Genomic DNA, 17,069 nt, shown 5'->3' on the forward strand with positions numbered 1-17,069 from the left:
ATGACTCAAGCAAATAAGTTAAAAAGTTGACTTGTACGGTTGTATTCAAATTCAAGCACATTGAGGAGAAGTGCACTTACACAGCTACGCTAACTTATTGAAGCTGGTGCATAACAAAACATTTGGAGATGAGATTTAAAGTCATTTCTTGACGTTGCTATGATACATACTGCCTACCCTTCCGTCGAGCTTTCAAGTCTATGACAATCACTGAAATATCATCCTTGCTCCCCTTTTGAAGAGCAAGCATGGAAAGGTACTCCGCTGCCGCTTGTGCTGCAGGATCAACTCCTCGTCCCCTTTCTGGAAGAGGGTTAGTTCCGTTCTTCTTGTGCCAAAGCAAAATTCGTCTCCTAGCAACTTCACATGCTTCTTCATTCGTCATGACATCCCACAAGCCATCACTTGCTAAAACAAGACATTCATCCTCCCTTGCACGGGGTAGAAACATGACCTCTGGGGTTGGTATGATCCACGGTTTAAGGTATCTATCACCTGCAGACAAGATGGGGCCAAAAACATTTGAGGCAAACACTGATTCCTTTCTTCACAAAATCCAGCACCATGCAACAGATTCAGAATCAACTCAGTTTTCCCCTAATTTTGAAACAAAGAGAGAATCTTTCTCCAGGTTCAGAACAATCTCATTGAAAGAGCAGAAAGCGACATTGGATTTACAGTGCCTACACATGCTACACATATGCCAGTGCATGTGTATTGACATACGATCGCAAAGTAAATCGAATTTCTAATGCACTTACCGATGGATCTAGACATTGCAAGAACACCGAATACACGGTGACCATTCCACTGTATGACTTTGCCACCAGATGCTTCAATTCTAGCATATTCATCTTCTCGGTTTGGCTGCCAAATAAGTTTAAAAGAAAACAAATCAAATTAGCTTAGATTACAAGCCTATACAGACTACTAATCCCCCCCCCCCCCCACCAAAACAAAAAAAAAAAAAAACTGGGCCCAAAAAAAGGAAGAAAAATGGCAAAAAAAAGTTTTAAACTTTTCGTACTTTATGGTCAATTGACAGTACTACAGCTTCTTTGCCACGATAAAGAACTGCCCTGGAATCCCCACAATTTGCAACTATAATATGGGATGAACATAGAATGGCCACCACTGCAGTAGACCCAACAGTTTCAGGTGCAACAGGTTCAGATGCATAATTGGAGGAATCTACATTTTCAGGAGACGTATTTCGGCTAACTTTTCCCCCTACTTCATCATCAACCTTTAGAAAGCAAGTAGTAAAGACCTTCTCCCACTGCATTTGTCGAGTGTCTATCAGGCTTTCCTTCACCAAGTCATCTGTTATATCTTTTAGCTCATCGCCCAATGCCATATGGATCCTATCACGGCAGTAATTTGCTACCTACACGGACAAGCTTACTTAACTTTGATAAACTATGATTGAAATTTCAACGGCATATCTAACATTTTATGCAGGTTTCTTAGGTTAGCCAAAACTTGGGGCCAAAAGCTCATTAATGAATAGTATGGAAATTTGATGTTTAACAAATAAAGCTTATTAACAGCTGCCACGAGGATAATACCTAATGAACCTACAGAAAGAAACAAATTCTAGGTTGAATTTGACAAGATGCAACTGTAAACCAGTTTTCCATTTAATGCTATCTTGTCCTTGATGGAGATTCATCAAGCAAACCATCTAAAAAAGTCAACAATAATATAGATGCTGACAAAATTCTACTCTGATAAGGAAATGAACATTTAAAATCGAATTTAAGAAAAAGGGAATATACCTGAGATCCTCCGTGACCATCATATACTCCAAAAAAGTGAGACGTCAAGTGACTCAACGTTTGGCTTATACCATCCCCGACTCGGTCACCAATGAACATCTTAATAGGAATTCTCATGAAATGTGGCACAACCATAATGGCATCTTCAATTTCCGGCCTCTGTCCACAAATTGACACGGAACCCCATAGTGGCACACATTCTAATTCAAAAACACTCTTCATACCGCCTTTTACTGGATCTTTCTCGTTGGGCAACTGAAGAGCCACTACAGATGCCTTGAGTGTGGGTACACTTGAGTTTTCTTCATTCAATTGAGCAGCAGTAGTTAAATTGTCCTCACTCACCTTCCTTTCAAAACTTCTTTCTTCCAAACTGATTACCTTAGCAAGTATTTGACCATTGTTGATGCCCTCAATCTGAACAGCAATTGGTAAGCTCATTTCTGAAGTCGGCTCCAGGGGAAGCAACTCCATGCCATTAATTCCATTCCGGTCATCTCTAACCAGTAATACCTCATCCTCTTTGCTTTCTTGCATTATTGCATCTCCTACAATCTCATTGTTTTGAGTTTTCTGCAACATTTTAGATACCCCCCCATTGTCTATAGGTGATACCGACTTATCCTTACTACCTTCTGTACCTATCCCATTGCAACTGCCGTCCCAATTAGTACTTGAATCTGCATGCAACAGTGATGCTGGATCTGAAAGCAACATGGCAGTGTCTGTCACTATTTTGAGTCGTGTGATTTCCATATGATTCGAGATTCCAGCATTCTCACACATAGGACTACCTAAACTAAGTGGAACTGCAACTGCTGGAGACATCTCTTCCATCTATTCTCCGGATTACAACTAACAATACAGAGCACAAAACTCTCCAAACTTGCAAAGTCAACAACTCTTTAGTTCAATCATCCAGTTCCCAAAATGATCAAAGGAGGGGAGAAGCTCCAAAGTTTTGTAAAGCACACAGTCCAATAATGAAAACCAAAACTGACAACACCTTGATACAAATTAATAAACCATGTCACACACTCATACCAAGATTAGGTCGTTGCTCGTGTGAGTGAAGGATGAGAAAGATACAAGATTGGAGATGTCACAACTCAAAAGACTTAAGTCAACAGCTATCCAAGTTGTACAAGAAACAGTAGGCATACTACTTAGAGCAAATTACAGGTGGATTTAGGTACTTGCTTTAAGCAAAGCAAGAAAGAGTTCCCAGATCTGGATGCACTAACATTCCATCAATCAGAAACTTAAGCTGAAACAGTCGTGCCTTTCTCGTGCCTAGAGTTTTGCCAAATTCTTCCCTTGTAGCAAAGAATTAAACCAAGATACCAAATCCTATGTGCACCACCAACCCTTCTGTACACTGAACCGGAAGGAAGAAGACAAAATTAAATCCTTATCCAAACACCAATCTAGAAGGGAAATGAAAAGAAGTCATCGAAAAGAACCTAGGAATGGGAAAAGGACAACCTACCCCCCAGGATTCACAAGCAAACCCTAAAAAGGCTCTAGACTTTTTGCCACGTGGTACTTGGTTTCGGGGATTTGAGGCAATTCTTATCAGCCTCTTAAACTAAATCATGGGTTTTTCTGAAAATTCAATCTTTCTTCCTCCCCAACATTTTCCACCCTAAAATCAAGAATCTTGTGTAATAAAGGAAATTCTAGTGCATACATATCTTCTTGGAGCACAAGAACATAGGATCAGCTTCAATACATTTTAGGATAAAAGAAAATGAAATTGCCAACAGAATTACCACAGGATCAATCAAGAATCGAAGAAAGAAAGAAAGAAAGAATACTTACAGAACCGAAATAAACACTTAAAAACACTTGCCCCAGAGCTGAACTCCTCTCTAACTATGGCCGGTAGTAATGCCAGTTTTCCTAGACTGTTTACTCTTCACATCTACACTATTTTTCCTTTTCTTTTTCTTTTTCTTTTTTTTTTCCTGGGCATGGCGCAAAGAAAAAGCTTTTACTGCTGTGAGGTGACACGTGTAGACTCATCCAATCAATGCTATGGACGGAAAATGCTTTTGGATAGTGCTTACATTAATAATAGTAGTAGACTGCCTCATGGACTTTTCATGAGACAAACTTCAAGAAAATGCAACGTGTCCCTGCGTGGCAGCTCACCACCTGACCTGCAAAGTCTCCCATAATCATGTGCCTTCTTTACATGGGAAGATTTCATTTTAAGTAGTACTTACAGTTTTTTTTTTTTTTTGTCAAAAAAGTAGTACTTACAGTTGGATGGACTGAATTCCTTGTAATGCCAGCAATTCTTGCGCAATCATGTTAGTGATTACATGTTCTCAAATAAGCTCCCCTTCAATGCAATTTTGCACTCTATATTTGTAACTTGATTCAGAAAAACAGTAAGTACACCGCATTTTGTCTGCGTTATTAGGGGTACAATACAAAGTCATTAATGCACTGGAGTTAGGATAAAGAAAAGAATGTAGATGTGCTTAGTGAATAAATCTAATTTGTTATCAAAGATTTGGCAAGGAATTATTAAAATTAGCGGCAAAAGGAGCAAGAGAATGAAAGGAAGAAGTAAAGCAGGTTAGGCAAATAAAATAATGTTGGGTTAGGTTGATATGCCCTTGACTTTGTGTAGATATGGAATCGAACTTATAGATGATTATTTGTTTTAAAGTGGTTAGGTTGTCGAAATAGATTGGCTGGAGAAGTTGAAAGAGAAATTAATGACCAAAACTTTGCGTAGGTAATCGATAATCGCAGCCCCAGTCTCTGATTTACGTACCATAGAACTTTAATTTCTTGATTCTTTACCCAAAAAAAAAAAAAAGAAAAGAAACATTGCAGGGATATTTTCTTTTACTGTTGAAAAAGGTTTACCAGGAAGTGACACATTAATTGCGTTGAAAGAGTCGAATTTATGGTTTTGTCTTATGTCGGCAAAGTTGCAGGGACCATTTTATTGTCTATTTTTTCAATTATACATAAAAGATGATCTTTTTAGTTCAAGAGTCCAACGCCTGCGACCGTCCAATCACGGTTCATGGATTACGATGTGATGTGAACAAATTTGAGGGTAAAGGCTGGCCCGAGTTGTGCTCCAAGAAGTGAGGAATCTTAAGAAAATTAACAAATATTTGTTGGATTTCTCTTCTACAGGGCAGTCCAGATTGTCCAGCTGGCGACGAACAGCTACAAATCTTTCCAACTTTCACGGACCGCAGATGCTTGATTCCAGTGACCCCTCAAAAATCTTTGTAGAAAAAACTGCCCGCGACAACTCTGACGCCAACCCTCAAAAGTACTGTTTATTTAATTTAAGGCTTTGAAATTCACGGTTAACAGATTTACATTAGTATGCTACTATTTATGGTTTGTTAAAACTGGAAGAATGATAAGAATTGAAGTGGACTGAAAATGGACTCGGTCAGCAGCAGGACATAAAACCAGGAAAGGAAAGAGAGGTGTGACTGTACGTAGAATTTCAAATGACCAGATAGGCATTTTTCTTCTTTTCTCTTCTTTTGGACAACAAGCTAGCTACTCGATTTTTGCGGTTTATATAACCAAAGCAAGCGTGAAAGAGAAACCTTAGGGGTTATGGTACTCCTGGGGACAGCTACATTTTTCATTTTTCCCCATCTTCTTGTGGTGGTGGCGGTGGTTGTGGGTACATGATGGGGGTGCCGTTGTAGCAGCACCACCGAGCTGGTGCTTCCAAAATTAACTACTATAATAAGCAACCCGTGGAAGGCGGCCAGGCATTTAATTGGCCCTTTGGGTTTTATATAGTTTTTGATCTCCCATTACTTGGGTCCTAGGCTAACAATGGCAAAGGCGTTGTATTCACCAGAAATGATTTTCAATGCGGCAGTAGCAATTGACGCAGACAAGAATAGCCAGTTTGCTGTGAAATGGGCGGTCGACCGCCTGAACTTGAATGGTTTTATCACCCTCCTCCATGTCAAAACTCAACAGAATTCCTCTCCTCGTAGGTCCCTTGGCCTTTCCACTAATCCTCCTCGTTCTACATTTCATCCTTCTTGTCTTTATGGGATAACAAGGGGCATATATGCATGATAGTTGAAGATGTTTTCAATCCTCCCTGTTTTGAAGTAAATGCCTTTGCAGTAGTTGAAGACGTCCAACATGCATGACAGAGTTCCATGAATTACGATTAAAATTCTAATATAGCAAACGTGATCCGTATAGTTCCTAGAGAATGCAAGAAAATTGACATTTCATTCGACAATTGAAATTTCTAAGATGTGTTGATCAGCTCATGTCACCCACGGGGTGGAAGTTTTTGAGCGCCTTAAAACTCACTTGTTGCATAATTGCAGAAGAAGATGTTCCCAAAGAAGGACGTGCGCCTACGAAAGATGAGCTGGCGAAGTTCTTTCTTCCATATCGTGGATTTTGTGCTCGAAAAGGGGTACAATCTTGATATTCCAATCCCCCAAAGATAAAAGTTCTTGTTATTATTATGGAAGACTGTAAAAACGAATGACGAGAACAATATATAAATTTCAGATCAACAAATTGCTTATTGCATGATTTCGAAATGATCAGGTTAGAGTACACGAGGTGGTTCTCCATGACATTGACGTTGCCAGAGCAATAGCTGAATACGTTATTGATAACTCCATCAGCATGATTGTGCTCGGAGCTTCATCTCGGAGTGCCCTAGCCAGGTACTTTATCTTCTCCTACATTTTGTGCCTCTATCTTGTAATGTAGATATTTCAGATCATCCTCGTTTGGAAGGAAATAGCCGATAAGAAGCTGATAAGAAAATGTCAAAAGCATAGATTTGCAGCAGTTGAACCTCACCTGTTCCTTCTGCATGCATATATAGCTTCTTCTTGATGAGTTTTTTTCACTGACTAGATTTATGTGTAAAGAGCTTGACAAGCTGCAGTAGTGGTTTTCTTAAGAGTCGAGTGACAGAAAAACGAGATAAAAGAATTTTAGGGTACGCGCTACTGATGATCTTTTTTGCCTGCATTACTCAGTGAACACCTCAATGTTTGGTTTATTGAACAGGGCATTCAGAGCTCAGGATATGCAAAGTCAATTAATCAAGTCCATCCCAGATTTTTGTGCAGTTTATGTTGTATCCAAGGTAAGAGCTCAGGCTGTTAAATCAGCTACTCGATCTCCCAATGCAAGCAGCATAGCCAGTTCCAGGCAGCAGCCTCAAGTAGGATATTTATCAGATACTCCAGGTTCCCAACAGCTTACATGGTTAGTCAGTCACAAATGCTTTCGCATTACTTTGTTGATATGCCCCAGGAATCACGAACTAACTAAGATTGATATTACACTCATCTGGATGTGAGGAAAGAGACACAATTCATATGTTGACACTGTTACAAAATTTGCAAAAAAGATGTTTTAATATTTTATTGCACCTATTGAGTCTTGTAGCAAGGGAAGCTGGAGAAGTGCAGGCTCTGATAGATCACACTCCGATGGAGGTAGCCCTGCAGTATACTCTGATAAGAGTAGTAGAGACTTTGTGCCAATGACTTCAAGGAGGGGGCAAAGCAAGAATCGTTCACCTCAGTACCCCTCGCCTCAGCATCCATTAAGTAGTTCGGGAACTGATTTTCTGCATCTACCTCCATTGGACCGGCAGCCCAACAGCAAAAATATTTCACCTCCAAAAACCGCAGATTCTTTGCAAATCTGTCTCTATAACAGAAATCCAGGCAGCAAAACACCATCCAACCAGCTCTCAGGGAACAATTTAAATCTCCATTTTCCAATTCCAGGAAGTCCATCCCATTCCCTCTCTGGCTCCAGTGATCGCTCAGAGCCACTAAGTTTTCAATCATCTAATTTGTCCTTTGAGCTTCTAGACCAGTCACATACGTCAGATGCGTCCTGGACCTCCTCCTCTTCACAAGGCACAGTAAGTTCAAAAAATAAATTCTGTAGTATTAAAGCTAACAAAGATTTTCCTTATCGCTAAAGTTATGTTTGTCACAGGACCAGGGCCTCATGCAGTTTTAGAAGCGTAAGCATTCCTAAAATAGACTAGTAAATTCCACTTATATCAGATGTACATGAAAACGTTGACTTAATGACCTCCACGATAAACACTAATTACTTGGATTTCAGTGAGTGGCTTCTGTTAAAAGAAATGGCAGAAGTAAACTGATAACTGACAGATTAAAACAACATTGAAAGCAAACCAAATGGAAATGAGCACCGGCACTGATTTTCCAGGCCTGAAATTGCTTTCTACTGCAGGGGGAACTAGAGGAGGAAATAAAGAGATTAAAACAGGAATTAAAGCAAAGTATGGAAATGTATAATTCAGCATGCAAAGAAACACTGGCAGCCAAAGGGAAGGTACAATTCTGGGTTCAAATCACTGTTCGTACCATTTTCATAAAAGCACAAAACCATGTGACCTATTATTGTATTAATCAAGTTTGTTTTCGTTTCCAGGCAAGGGAGATTGATGAATGGAAATTGGATGAGGCACGCAGAATAGAAGGGTGCAGGCAAACCCGAGAGTTTGCAATGATTATGGTGGAGACTGAAAAGCATAAATGCAAGGCGGCTATTGAAGCAGCACAAATGGCACAACGTCTTGCAGAATTGGAGTCCCAAAAACGAAAGGAGGCAGAGATGAAACTCCTGCAAGAGGCAGAAAAGAAGAAGAAAGCTATGGATGCTTTAGCACACTGTGATATTAGATACAGAAAATACAATATTGAAGAAATTGAAACTGCAACTGGTTATTTCTCACCTTCAGAAAAAATTGGTGAAGGTGGATATGGGCCTGTTTATAAAGCCTATCTTGATCAAACGGCTGTTGCTATAAAGGTGTTGAGGTCAGATATTTCACAAGGGAAAAAGCAATTCCAAAGAGAGGTACTCCATTTTTTTATTTTCTTAGCTTCCAACTTCCAAACAGAGCAGATACATAGAAAGGCTCATCTAAAGATTAGCATCAATGTTTTTATCATCTGCAGGAATGGAAACTTCACAAGATATCTCTCTCATTCTCTCTCTCTTTTTGTGGACCAAAATATTTTCACATGTACAATTACATGCATAAGTCATAGCCCTAGATTACAAAATACATGGGGGCCAAAGTCAATGAAAACTGTCTATTTTATGGTAAAGCACAGAAAGTATTATTTTGAGTAGATTACTCATATTAAATGTTGAGTCTGACCATTTGACAAGCAATGGCATTTGGCAGTGAGCCAGTTTGCCAGCCATGTCTTCCAATAGTTATATGGAGCCAATTTGTAACCTGTCTTTACCTCCTATTTCTTCCATTGTTCATCATTGTGCAGGTTGAGGTGCTAAGCCACATGAGACATCCACACATGGTTCTCCTTCTGGGTGCCTGCCCTGAGTATGGGTGCCTTGTATACGAATATATGGAGAATGGAAGCTTAGAAGACCGGCTTTTCTGCAGGAATGGCAGCACTCCACTACCATGGACCATCCGTTTCAGAATAGTAGCAGAGATTGGCACGGCCCTTCTCTTCCTTCACCAAACAAGACCAGAGCCCATCGTCCATCGCGACCTTAAACCAGCCAATATCCTCTTAGACCGAAACTATGTGAGCAAGATTGGTGATGTTGGCTTGTCCAGGCTAGTTCCACCGTCAGTGGCTGATAGTGTTACTCAATATCATATGACTGCAGCAGCCGGTACATTTTGCTACATTGACCCAGAGTATCAACAAACCGGGATGCTATGTACTAAATCAGACATTTATTCCTTTGGTGTACTGCTGCTACAAATCATTACGGCAAGGACTGCCATGGGTCTAACATATCATGTAGAAGAGGCGATTGAGCATGGATCATTTCAAGAGACACTTGATCCCAAAGTGGCTGATTGGCCAGTTGAGGATGCTCTGTCACTTGCAAAATTAGCTCTAAAGTGTTGTGAACTGCGGAGGAGAGACAGGCCAGACCTTGGCTCAGTCATATTGCCTGAACTGGAACGGCTCAGAGATCTTGGATCAGATGCCAAAGCCGGAAGTGGGAATGGGAACCTAGATGAAGCCATTCTTCATAACCAAGTTTCCCAAGAAAGCATACCTCTCAGCCAGGTTCGTGTGCAATCTTCCCCACACTTTATACTGTCCTTTACAATTTGTCCATTTATAAAAGCTTAAATCTATGCGGCCATTGCTCTAGAATGCAGGTATTGGAAGCCACAAGGGCGTGCCTCCTTTCATGCTCTACTTTCTTTTCACTATTACACATATCGGGTCAAAGATAAAAGATACAAAGCTCATGAAAGTTAAAAATAAAAGATACTTTGGATGGATCTATTTAGCTGATTTTCTACGTTCTGAAATGGAAATACAAACAAGATCATTTCATTTTAAGAGTGCTAAAACAGAATGAAGGATGTGTCTTCGGATGCAAAAAGATGAATATGTCAGAATAGAAAGGTTAAACCAGAGACAGATGACAATTTTCTTCTCAGGTTACATGCATTAATATTATACTTTCATGTTGTGTTTACCCAGGAGGCAAGCAGCAGCAATTCTGATGCTAAAATGGAAAACTAATGCAGATACACTTTAAAAAATGGAAGCACCTGAATGCAACCTTGAAGAATCTTCTGAGCTAGTTCTTCAAAAGTGGCTACCTGATTATTGCTTGTATAGATCAGATACGCTTGGGCATCTTGCCCTGCAGGACATTTTTCTTTCTCTCTGCTTTTCCATTTTGGGACAGTGTCCTGAAATAATCTAGACCTCGTAGTAACTAATCTTGTGCATGTGCACACTCCAAATATGGGGTGAGCCTGACAGGTGCACTTAAACCCTAGAATATTTGAACTCAAGACTCGAGTAATATAACCAACGTCTTGGATATCTATTGCACTTTCCTGGGGCTTCTAAGACTTCATTTATGTTGCATCAAGACTTGTGATTTAACTCTTGCAAGATAAATTTTCCCTCTGTATGCTTCTTTAAGTCATTTAGATAAATTAATCCTAATGTTTTCCTTTTGTATGCTCAAGTTATGGTAAATGATCGCATAAATCTTCAATGAGATTTCCTTAGAATCTTGCATACCATAAATTGTCAGCATCAATTACATTCGAATACTTAGAATAAGAGTGATATTTTGAGCACTTGCCCTTCTATGAGCTTCAGTGCACAATAAAAACAACATAAGATGAAAGTTTCCACGTCAATGAGACAATAGATTCTTTCATGAAATGTGATGAAGGACTTCAAGTATGCACACAAAGCTACTTAGAGCTGACAGTCAAAGGTACTCTTATGCAGCTTCCGGCATTATATTTTTCTGCCAATTTACAAATTACAGGTTGGCTATTAGCAATATGAAATTCCATCAATAAACATAACTATCGGGGCCAAAGGCAACGGCTCACTCACTGTTGGCAATATACATTCTATGAAGAGATCAAGTGCTCAAACAACCGCTACTGAACTGACTAATATCACTTCATTGCAGGGTGCACTGAAAGCTGGCTGAAAATGGCACGTATCCAACGCCTAACCACAAAAACCAAACTATGGTTAAAGGAAAAGACACCAATTTTAGAAGACAATGGTACTGCACCATCAAGATACTGTTTCTCTAAATCACGAAGCTAAAGTTGTCAAAAATGGGAATAGAAGGACAAGAGAGAATCACAAAAGTGAAATTAAAAACATCCATGCATTTTCAACAGATAAATTGTGCATATTTGAGGGTGCAGTTGCATATGTACTTCAGCAAATTCATGACTAACAGATGTTATAATTCTTTCCGGGAATCTAAATATTGCAATTTGACATGCCAAGAACCAACCAATCTTCATACATTGCCAAAAGAATAAGAATGTTAGAGTTAACGTAATTTCCTTTCAAACCCCTATGTGCAAAAGCTTCAAACTTGAGAGATTGGCAATTAAGACTAAGGCAACCTTGAAAAAAATTATAAATTAAATGGACACCTCGAAATTTCGATATTCTTGGAACGATTCTCAATTTTTCTGCAATATGTACTGATATCCACAATGCTGAAGCCAGCTCTCTCAAACAAGGATGACAAGAAATCCTCTGAGAAATAAAATGCACACTGTGGACAGATGAACGTTAGTAGGGTTTGCACAAGCACTAGATTAACAGACAAGACATACATTGCAGATCCAGTACATAGTACTTACAGTACCATCTCCACGGAAGCAATAGTTATCGTCAATTATTTGGTTTCTATTCTGCAATTTCACCTGAGATAATGGAAATGGTTGAAGAATTTTGTTGCAATAGTAGAGCTTGGCAATATGCCTCAGAAGATTGTATGACCATGGCAATGGGAGGGGAGGGAACATGAAGGTAAGAACACTTGCATGGCATAAATTCTATTGCCCATTCACATGGTTGTGAAGGGAATAGTGTTAGCCAGCTACCACACATTGTCTAAAGTGATTGAAGTGTCAAGCAAACCTAGTGGCTTTTCTTAAACTTAAATACCAAAAGTAAATAATGTTAAAAAAAAAACGAAAATATTGCTTTAGCATAAATGAAAAGTGCAAAATGCAAGAGGGAAACAGAGCACTGAAAAGGAGAATTTACCTGGGCAGAATCTCCTAGAGCATAATCTCGTAAAAGAATGTGACCATCTGGCTGCAAAATGAGATATCCACCCAATGACATTATGGTGAAAATCCACAAATAATAAATAGTGGGAAAAAAAGGCATTATTGAATATGTACCTTTAATACTCTCTTAAGGTTCTGCAACACCAAAGTCATTTTACTTGGTGTAACTGCAGACAACACAAAAATCTGCTTAAGAAGTTAGTTGATTATGCCAGCTTCTCTCCATAATATACCATTACAAGTACTATTCATTTAAAAATTGCTTGAAAGACTATAAGTGCCTTATCAGGCCATGCTTTTTCCTGATATGATGAAGAAGATAACAGCATTATATGTATAGATAATACTAGAGATCTTGTCAGAAAATAAGCACTAAATAGATACCAAAACTGTGATATGGCCTACTTACCAAGGTAACAATGTCAACAGAAGAAGGTTTTATGTTAATGCAAAGGTCATCTTTTGCAACATCACAGACAAAAGCATTTACACAACCATTGTTGAAACTTGCATGTGACTGCATTCAGCAAAATAATCTATGTTATTCACACTACTCATGACGATTATGATCTATACTAGCTTTAAAACCACGCATAATTCTATAAGGGAAATATTTTCACTAACATCTGCAATGATACTGTAACGTTACGCTAATTTTGATGAATCACCATAACATGATCATACATGTAAATATTATTCTGATTATCATAATAGAAAAGGTTGATGCTGTAAGTGTCACACTGAATTTAATACTACCAAACTTGGACAATTTCTGCTCCATCTGGGGACAAATTATTGCAATGATCTCTGCAAGTTCATTAACAGTAAAATGTCACGAGACACAACAAATTGGTATTACAGATACATGAGGAAATTCCATTATTTCCACCCATAGGAGATCCTGTCACGAGACACAACAAATTGGTATTACAGATACATGAGGAAATTCCATTATTTCCACTCATAGGAGATCCTTTCAGCTCATATGAGTTATGGTACTTCATTAATCAATAGAAGTCTACCTCTCTCTCGCTCCCCCCCCCCCTCCTACTGATTCTTAGCTCCCTTCTCTCATGGCATGCGCGATTATTTGTTGGAACAGAAGATGTAAATATCCTCTCCCTTGTTTTCTCTCCCATTATAGTAGTTCTTTCTCAAAACTCATCAATTATGCTGTCTTTGGAACTTCAAATTCAACTACATACTATATCTGCTTACAGATAGATTAACGGCCATACTAAGAAATAACCTCTGTTACCCATAACCCTTACATGCAACCTTATTGCCTTGCATATTTGGTTCTAAATTCACATAAGGAGGAAAAGGCAACAGCATGTTTTTTTGGAGTTTGCACTTAAATTATAACCGTACGAGAGAAAGACTCCAAGTTGAACAAAGGAAATCAGGTTGCATCTAGCTTATTGGTGACTTTTGAAATACTGAACTATGAAAAGTTACATGTGAAAAAGGTCCATGACGGCAAGATTGAGGTTGAGTGACAAACCTTAACAAGACTGACAGCCTGAGGAGAGAAATCACAGGCATGAACAAATATATTAGGGTATGCAGCAATAAGTGGGAAGATGGTATTCCCCGCTCCACAACCCACCTGTCAGTTACCCTATCAGCATCAAAACATATGCTGACTGTGATGAGTTAAAAAATAATAATAAAAAAGGCCCAAGATAGGGTGACTAAAGGGCCATTGAGTTACCTCCAAAACAACCTTTCTCTTTGGTGAATTTGTATCATTGATATCATTATCACAGAAATATTGTCCCCAATCCTTCTGCAAGTAGTGCCTATCCTTAAAAAACTGTACATTTATTTGATGCACTTGAATTTAGACAACAAGCAAACATTTTTTAAAATACAAAGAACTAAAATGAGAGAGTAGTAATAGTAGAATAAAGGGGTGACCTTGTTCTTGTGGCGATGGTAGAATTTGTCCCAGTAATGAATGGCGTTTCTGCTGTAATGGTGTTCTACCTCAACTTCTTGTTTATCCAATTCCGCAGCAAGTAACAGCCCACATCTGGGGGTAGTAGAAAGTAGATGAGGGGTGCAAGTGGATGTCCGAGGAAAGGTTGTCACGGATAATAAATTTACAAAGTATGCTGTGCAAGTAGACATTCCTAAACCTTTGGAAATTGGAATGCACTGGCTGGCCATTAATAAAGGGTCATTTCACATAACATAGCTACTTTTTAATTGAAACTGTTTATCTCATTCTCCATTCTTTCTTTTCATACTTCTCTCAACAGCCGAGCAATCACAATCCTCCTCATCCCTTACTTCACTCCTTCCTCCTCCCTCTCCTCCCTTCAAATCCACAAGATATCTGCAAAGGTTTCAGCAAGAATGAAGATATCTGGTATCTGGTGCAATGGTGCAGAATCCAGCCATAACCACGACAGCGGTGGCTGCTTTGATGGATAAGAGCGGTTCAAGATAGAGCTTCGTGGTGGATTTTTCTGTATTTATTATGTACGAAAGAGAGAGAGAGAGAGAGAAAGGAGGGCTTTATGGCATTGGTGTAAGTTGAGAGGAGGAGGGAGCTCTACTTGGCTGTGGAGGTAAGACGAGAGAAAGAACCAGAGAAAATAAAAGGAAAGCAAGAAACCAAAGAAATAAGCCAGGATGGAAATAAAGCTGAATTATGTGTTTTCATTGTAGATTAATTGAAGAAAAGAAGAATTCTGTTCACTTCAACATCTTCTATTGATGTGTTTGGGACATAGAAGGATGACTGAAAACATTGGGGGAAAAAAAGGTCGTAATAAAGGTCGTTGGAGAATCTTAAAATTTTTATTTTTTACCAAATAATTTTGCAATCTTAATAAGGTTGTGAAGTAAATTACCCAGAAACCAAATATTTGTTCCCCGAAGAAAGAAAAAAAAATTTGCAAATAGACAAGAGTTGTGTTTGGATTACATTTTTTTAAATTTTTTGTAGGAAAATTATTGTAGCAATTTGATACACGTGAGATAAAAAATAATTGAAAAATATGTTCACGAAAAACATAACAAATTTTCTTTGAAAAATGGCTGTCCAAACAAGACCTGTATTAACAATCCTCTGGAAAGAACCAGTCGTCACGCCCGCCATCCAACGAGGCCGAGAAAACATCACAGGCTGGAACCGGGGCCCATTTTTTTTTATGGTCAACCGGGCCCCATTTTATTTGCAAATGTCCCCACGCTTTTCTTTACAAACGCTAATCAATAAGCATACGCCTGCAGGGCTGGGGAATCATTTCCTCTCTTTCTCTGAGAACCCTCCTCCGCCTCCGATCGCTTCCACTTCCCTCCACCCCGAAACCCTAACCCTAACTAGCTTTCTCTTAAGAGAGAAGGGAGAGCCGAACCAACGGAAAAAAAATAATAGAAAAATCATAAATCATGGCTTATCAACCTCGAGCTCCAAATTTCGACGACGACGACCAAAACAACACCGCCCCCTCCGACGGGGCAAGACTTTACAACCCATATCAAGATTTAAAGGTCCCCATCCAAACCCTTTACCGCCTCCCTACTTCCCCGGAATTCCTCTTCCAAGAAGAGGCCATCGCGCAGCGCCGTTCTTGGGGAGAGAATATGACCTATTATACCGGGATTGGCTACCTTAGCGGTGCCACCGCCGGAGCGGCTAAGGGCCTGGTGGAAGGAGTCAAGGCGGCTGAGCCGGGTGATACTCTTAAGCTGAAAATTAATCGGATCCTCAATGCGTCGGGTCAGTCGGGCAGGAAGATCGGAAACAGGGTTGGGATTCTCGCGTTGATGTATGCTGGGATGGAGAGCGCCATGGTCGCTGCGAGGGATACTGATGACGTTATCAACTGCGTGGTGGCTGGATTGGGGACTGGCGCTCTTTACAAGGCGGCGTCTGGGCCGAGGTCGGCTGCTGTTGCCGGAGCTATTGGAGGGGTGCTAGTTGGGTTAGCCGTCACCGGAAAACAGGCTTTGAAGCGATACGTGCCGATTTAATTTCTTTTTGATAATGTCCTTCTGGGGTAGTTTGTAACTTCTGTGGGCTTAACTGAGTTTAGTCTTTTTACTTCGTTGTTACAAGTCTACAATTTTGATGATATATTGGGAATACATTCTCATATACACTATATCTGTGGTAATATGATGTTATAAGTAGGAAAGGCCCATGCTTTGTTAGCAAAATTTGCAAACTTGTTCTCGAAATGGTTTTTGATTATGATGTATTTTTTCGGTGAATGCGACCCATGAATAAACACATTCCTTCCTAGAGACCTTTACATGGATTGTCCATTATATTTGCTGTTTTTGCATTCTTTAGCGATTGGAACTTGAAGGGTTCGCAAAAAGATTTCAAATAGAAGCTGTGAGAATGGTGAATTGAATCTTAGGATGCATGTGGTAATTTATTCTTAACTTTTTGAATTGATGTTTCTTGTCCAATATTATGATAAAGTTGATAGAGATAAGTTGATAGAGATAAGTTGTCCAATGTACTCTCTCCTCAAGACTGTTGATATCATGAGACATTTTATCGTTTCTTAATGGTGGATTCTTGGGTTGGGTTATTGTTTGAAAAATATTTTGTGCTGCAGTGGACAAAATTGTGATTGACGAGTTCATGAATTGCTGTGTAACACTTGCGTTTCCATTGATGATGATTTCCTGGTATATCTTTCTGTTTTTCCTGA

General features: G+C 39.4%; 4 protein-coding genes across 11 annotated transcripts; 2 read left to right on the plus strand and 2 right to left on the minus strand.

The window, feature by feature from the left end:
• Positions 1-14: 14 nt before the first annotated feature.
• Positions 15-3,835, minus strand: LOC113742690 (protein phosphatase 2C 16-like). Of its 5 annotated transcripts, none has more exons than XM_072046970.1 (5): positions 3,600-3,834; positions 1,779-2,774; positions 1,028-1,387; positions 762-867; positions 15-495 (listed from the first exon to the last, which is right to left on the minus strand). In XM_072046970.1, exons 2-5 carry the CDS (start codon positions 2,613-2,615, stop codon positions 158-160), a joined length of 1,641 nt encoding a protein of 546 aa, XP_071903071.1. In that variant the 5' UTR covers positions 2,616-2,774; positions 3,600-3,834; the 3' UTR covers positions 15-157. The 5 variants fall into 5 exon arrangements, with proteins under 5 accessions (XP_071903071.1, XP_027126397.2, XP_027126396.2 ...); XM_027270596.2 differs by having other exon boundaries at positions 1,779-2,784; XM_027270595.2 differs by having other exon boundaries at positions 1,779-3,156.
• A 1,431-nt stretch (positions 3,836-5,266) lies between these two features.
• On the plus strand, positions 5,267-10,659 carry LOC113742416 (U-box domain-containing protein 35). The gene is made up of 9 exons (XM_072046972.1): positions 5,267-5,772; positions 6,125-6,216; positions 6,354-6,475; positions 6,828-7,028; positions 7,212-7,698; positions 8,040-8,141; positions 8,241-8,669; positions 9,101-9,871; positions 10,298-10,659. Exons 1-9 carry the CDS (start codon positions 5,610-5,612, stop codon positions 10,337-10,339), a joined length of 2,409 nt encoding a protein of 802 aa, XP_071903073.1. The 5' UTR covers positions 5,267-5,609; the 3' UTR covers positions 10,340-10,659.
• A 156-nt stretch (positions 10,660-10,815) lies between these two features.
• Positions 10,816-15,125, minus strand: LOC140005851 (tRNA N(3)-methylcytidine methyltransferase trm141-like). Of its 4 annotated transcripts, none has more exons than XR_011813400.1 (9): positions 14,311-15,122; positions 14,105-14,206; positions 13,895-13,999; positions 12,800-12,907; positions 12,505-12,576; positions 12,365-12,415; positions 11,961-12,018; positions 11,743-11,867; positions 10,816-11,299 (listed from the first exon to the last, which is right to left on the minus strand). XR_011813400.1 is itself a non-coding variant. In XM_072046974.1 (9 exons), the coding sequence occupies exons 1-9, from the start codon at positions 14,560-14,562 to the stop codon at positions 11,245-11,247; spliced, it is 906 nt and encodes a 301-aa protein (XP_071903075.1). In that variant the 5' UTR covers positions 14,563-15,125; the 3' UTR covers positions 10,816-11,244. The 4 variants fall into 4 exon arrangements, 3 of the variants coding, with proteins under 3 accessions (XP_071903075.1, XP_071903074.1, XP_071903076.1); XM_072046974.1 differs by having other exon boundaries at positions 11,956-12,018; positions 14,105-14,179; positions 14,311-15,125; XM_072046973.1 differs by having other exon boundaries at positions 11,956-12,018; positions 14,311-15,120.
• Positions 15,126-15,490: 365 nt separating this feature from the next.
• LOC140005852 (mitochondrial import inner membrane translocase subunit TIM23-2-like) lies at positions 15,491-16,658 on the plus strand. The gene has a single exon (XM_072046978.1). It carries the CDS (start codon positions 15,793-15,795, stop codon positions 16,375-16,377), a length of 585 nt encoding a protein of 194 aa, XP_071903079.1. The 5' UTR covers positions 15,491-15,792; the 3' UTR covers positions 16,378-16,658.
• Positions 16,659-17,069: the final 411 nt, after the last annotated feature.

This window comes from Coffea arabica, chromosome 4e, assembly GCF_036785885.1.
Source record: "Coffea arabica cultivar ET-39 chromosome 4e, Coffea Arabica ET-39 HiFi, whole genome shotgun sequence".
Taxonomy (NCBI): domain Eukaryota; kingdom Viridiplantae; phylum Streptophyta; class Magnoliopsida; order Gentianales; family Rubiaceae; genus Coffea; species Coffea arabica.

What these genes read in the sequence shown, in the direction of transcription:
- LOC113742416 (XM_072046972.1), top strand. Translation starts at nt 5,610, where the DNA reads ATGGCAAAGGCGTTGTATTCACCAGAAATGATTTTCAATGCGGCAGTA. An exon ending in CCTCCTCTTCACAAGGCACA is followed by an intron (nt 7,699 to 8,039) that starts GTAAGTTCAAAA and finishes TTTCTACTGCAG; the next exon opens with GGGGAACTAGAGGAGGAAAT. An exon ending in AAAAGCAATTCCAAAGAGAG is followed by an intron (nt 8,670 to 9,100) that starts GTACTCCATTTT and finishes ATCATTGTGCAG; the next exon opens with GTTGAGGTGCTAAGCCACAT.
- LOC140005851 (XM_072046973.1), bottom strand. Translation starts at nt 14,562, where the DNA reads ATGGCCAGCCAGTGCATTCCAATTTCCAAAGGTTTAGGAATGTCTACT. An exon ending in ACCATCGCCACAAGAACAAG is followed by an intron (nt 14,207 to 14,310) that starts GTCACCCCTTTA and finishes ATAAATGTACAG; the next exon opens with TTTTTTAAGGATAGGCACTA. An exon ending in AAGAATATCGAAATTTCGAG is followed by an intron (nt 11,300 to 11,742) that starts GTGTCCATTTAA and finishes TTTTGTGGTTAG; the next exon opens with GCGTTGGATACGTGCCATTT.
- LOC140005852 (XM_072046978.1), top strand. Translation starts at nt 15,793, where the DNA reads ATGGCTTATCAACCTCGAGCTCCAAATTTCGACGACGACGACCAAAAC.
- LOC113742690 (XM_072046970.1), bottom strand. Translation starts at nt 2,615, where the DNA reads ATGGAAGAGATGTCTCCAGCAGTTGCAGTTCCACTTAGTTTAGGTAGT. An exon ending in ATGGTCACGGAGGATCTCAG is followed by an intron (nt 1,388 to 1,778) that starts GTATATTCCCTT and finishes TTGTCCGTGTAG; the next exon opens with GTAGCAAATTACTGCCGTGA. An exon ending in TACTGTCAATTGACCATAAA is followed by an intron (nt 868 to 1,027) that starts GTACGAAAAGTT and finishes CTTATTTGGCAG; the next exon opens with CCAAACCGAGAAGATGAATA.